Source organism: Penaeus monodon, chromosome 31 (genome assembly GCF_015228065.2).
Source record: "Penaeus monodon isolate SGIC_2016 chromosome 31, NSTDA_Pmon_1, whole genome shotgun sequence".
NCBI classification, from domain to species: domain Eukaryota; kingdom Metazoa; phylum Arthropoda; class Malacostraca; order Decapoda; family Penaeidae; genus Penaeus; species Penaeus monodon.
In genome coordinates this window covers 28238385-28239086 of record NC_051416.1, presented here as the reverse complement: position 1 = coordinate 28239086, position 702 = coordinate 28238385, and the positions used below count along the sequence as shown (strand labels likewise).

The following is a 702-nucleotide window of genomic DNA, read 5'->3' as shown; positions in this document are numbered from 1 at the left end:
TTATTCATGATTTAAGCAATGAGAAACAATAAGAAAGTGTTTTCCTTTCTCTTTCCCAAGGTAACTACTGGATGGGTGTAGCTCAGGATTACAAGGAAGTAGCCATTGATGTTGTCAAAGACTCATACAATTATCCAGTAAAGGCTGCATTTTATTATTCTCGTAAGTATTTCAGAAAAAAGTCTTTCTGCCTTGAGATATTAGCTATGTTCTACATATCTTTTTATTGAAATGTTATTTTTTTTAACAACCATTCATTTTATTGGATTTATCTTATTTCTAATTCACTGTTTACCTTGCAGTAATTGGAGGAACACTCTATGCTTACAACACAAACCCTGAAGAAAAGGATTTCCGAAGCACCCTTCAGATCTACATGAATGAGTCGGCGATGCTTAGTGAAAGCATCAGAAATCCAGAGGTTGATGCTCATTTCCAATATTTAGTGGACTGCTATAACCATGGACTAGTTAGACGGTGAGTTAAAAAATGTTTTGTAAAGTAGATTTCTTATGAAATACCCTTTTTTTCTCCAAAGGATTTTATTCTGACTTGTGTTCTGTATTTTTTCTTAATTTAGCATAAGTAAATTCAAAATTAATAATTTTTCCTGAACATGGACTTATCTGTTAGACTTTGATGTCTTTGATCAAGCAAAACATGGAAGAAATATATATAAACACATATATGTGTATGTGTATG

At 31.9% G+C, this 702-nt stretch overlaps 1 protein-coding gene across 1 annotated transcript in view; it reads left to right on the top strand.

The window, feature by feature from the left end:
- The window catches only part of LOC119593144 (mitochondrial import inner membrane translocase subunit Tim29-like), a 3797-nt gene that overhangs the window by 2594 nt on the left and 501 nt on the right, over window positions 1–702 (top strand). The window contains exons 2-3 of the mRNA XM_037942108.1: window positions 61–162; window positions 303–477. Of these exons, the coding sequence (XP_037798036.1) occupies window positions 61–162; window positions 303–477 (277 nt within the window). The remainder of the gene's footprint in view (window positions 1–60; window positions 163–302; window positions 478–702) is intronic.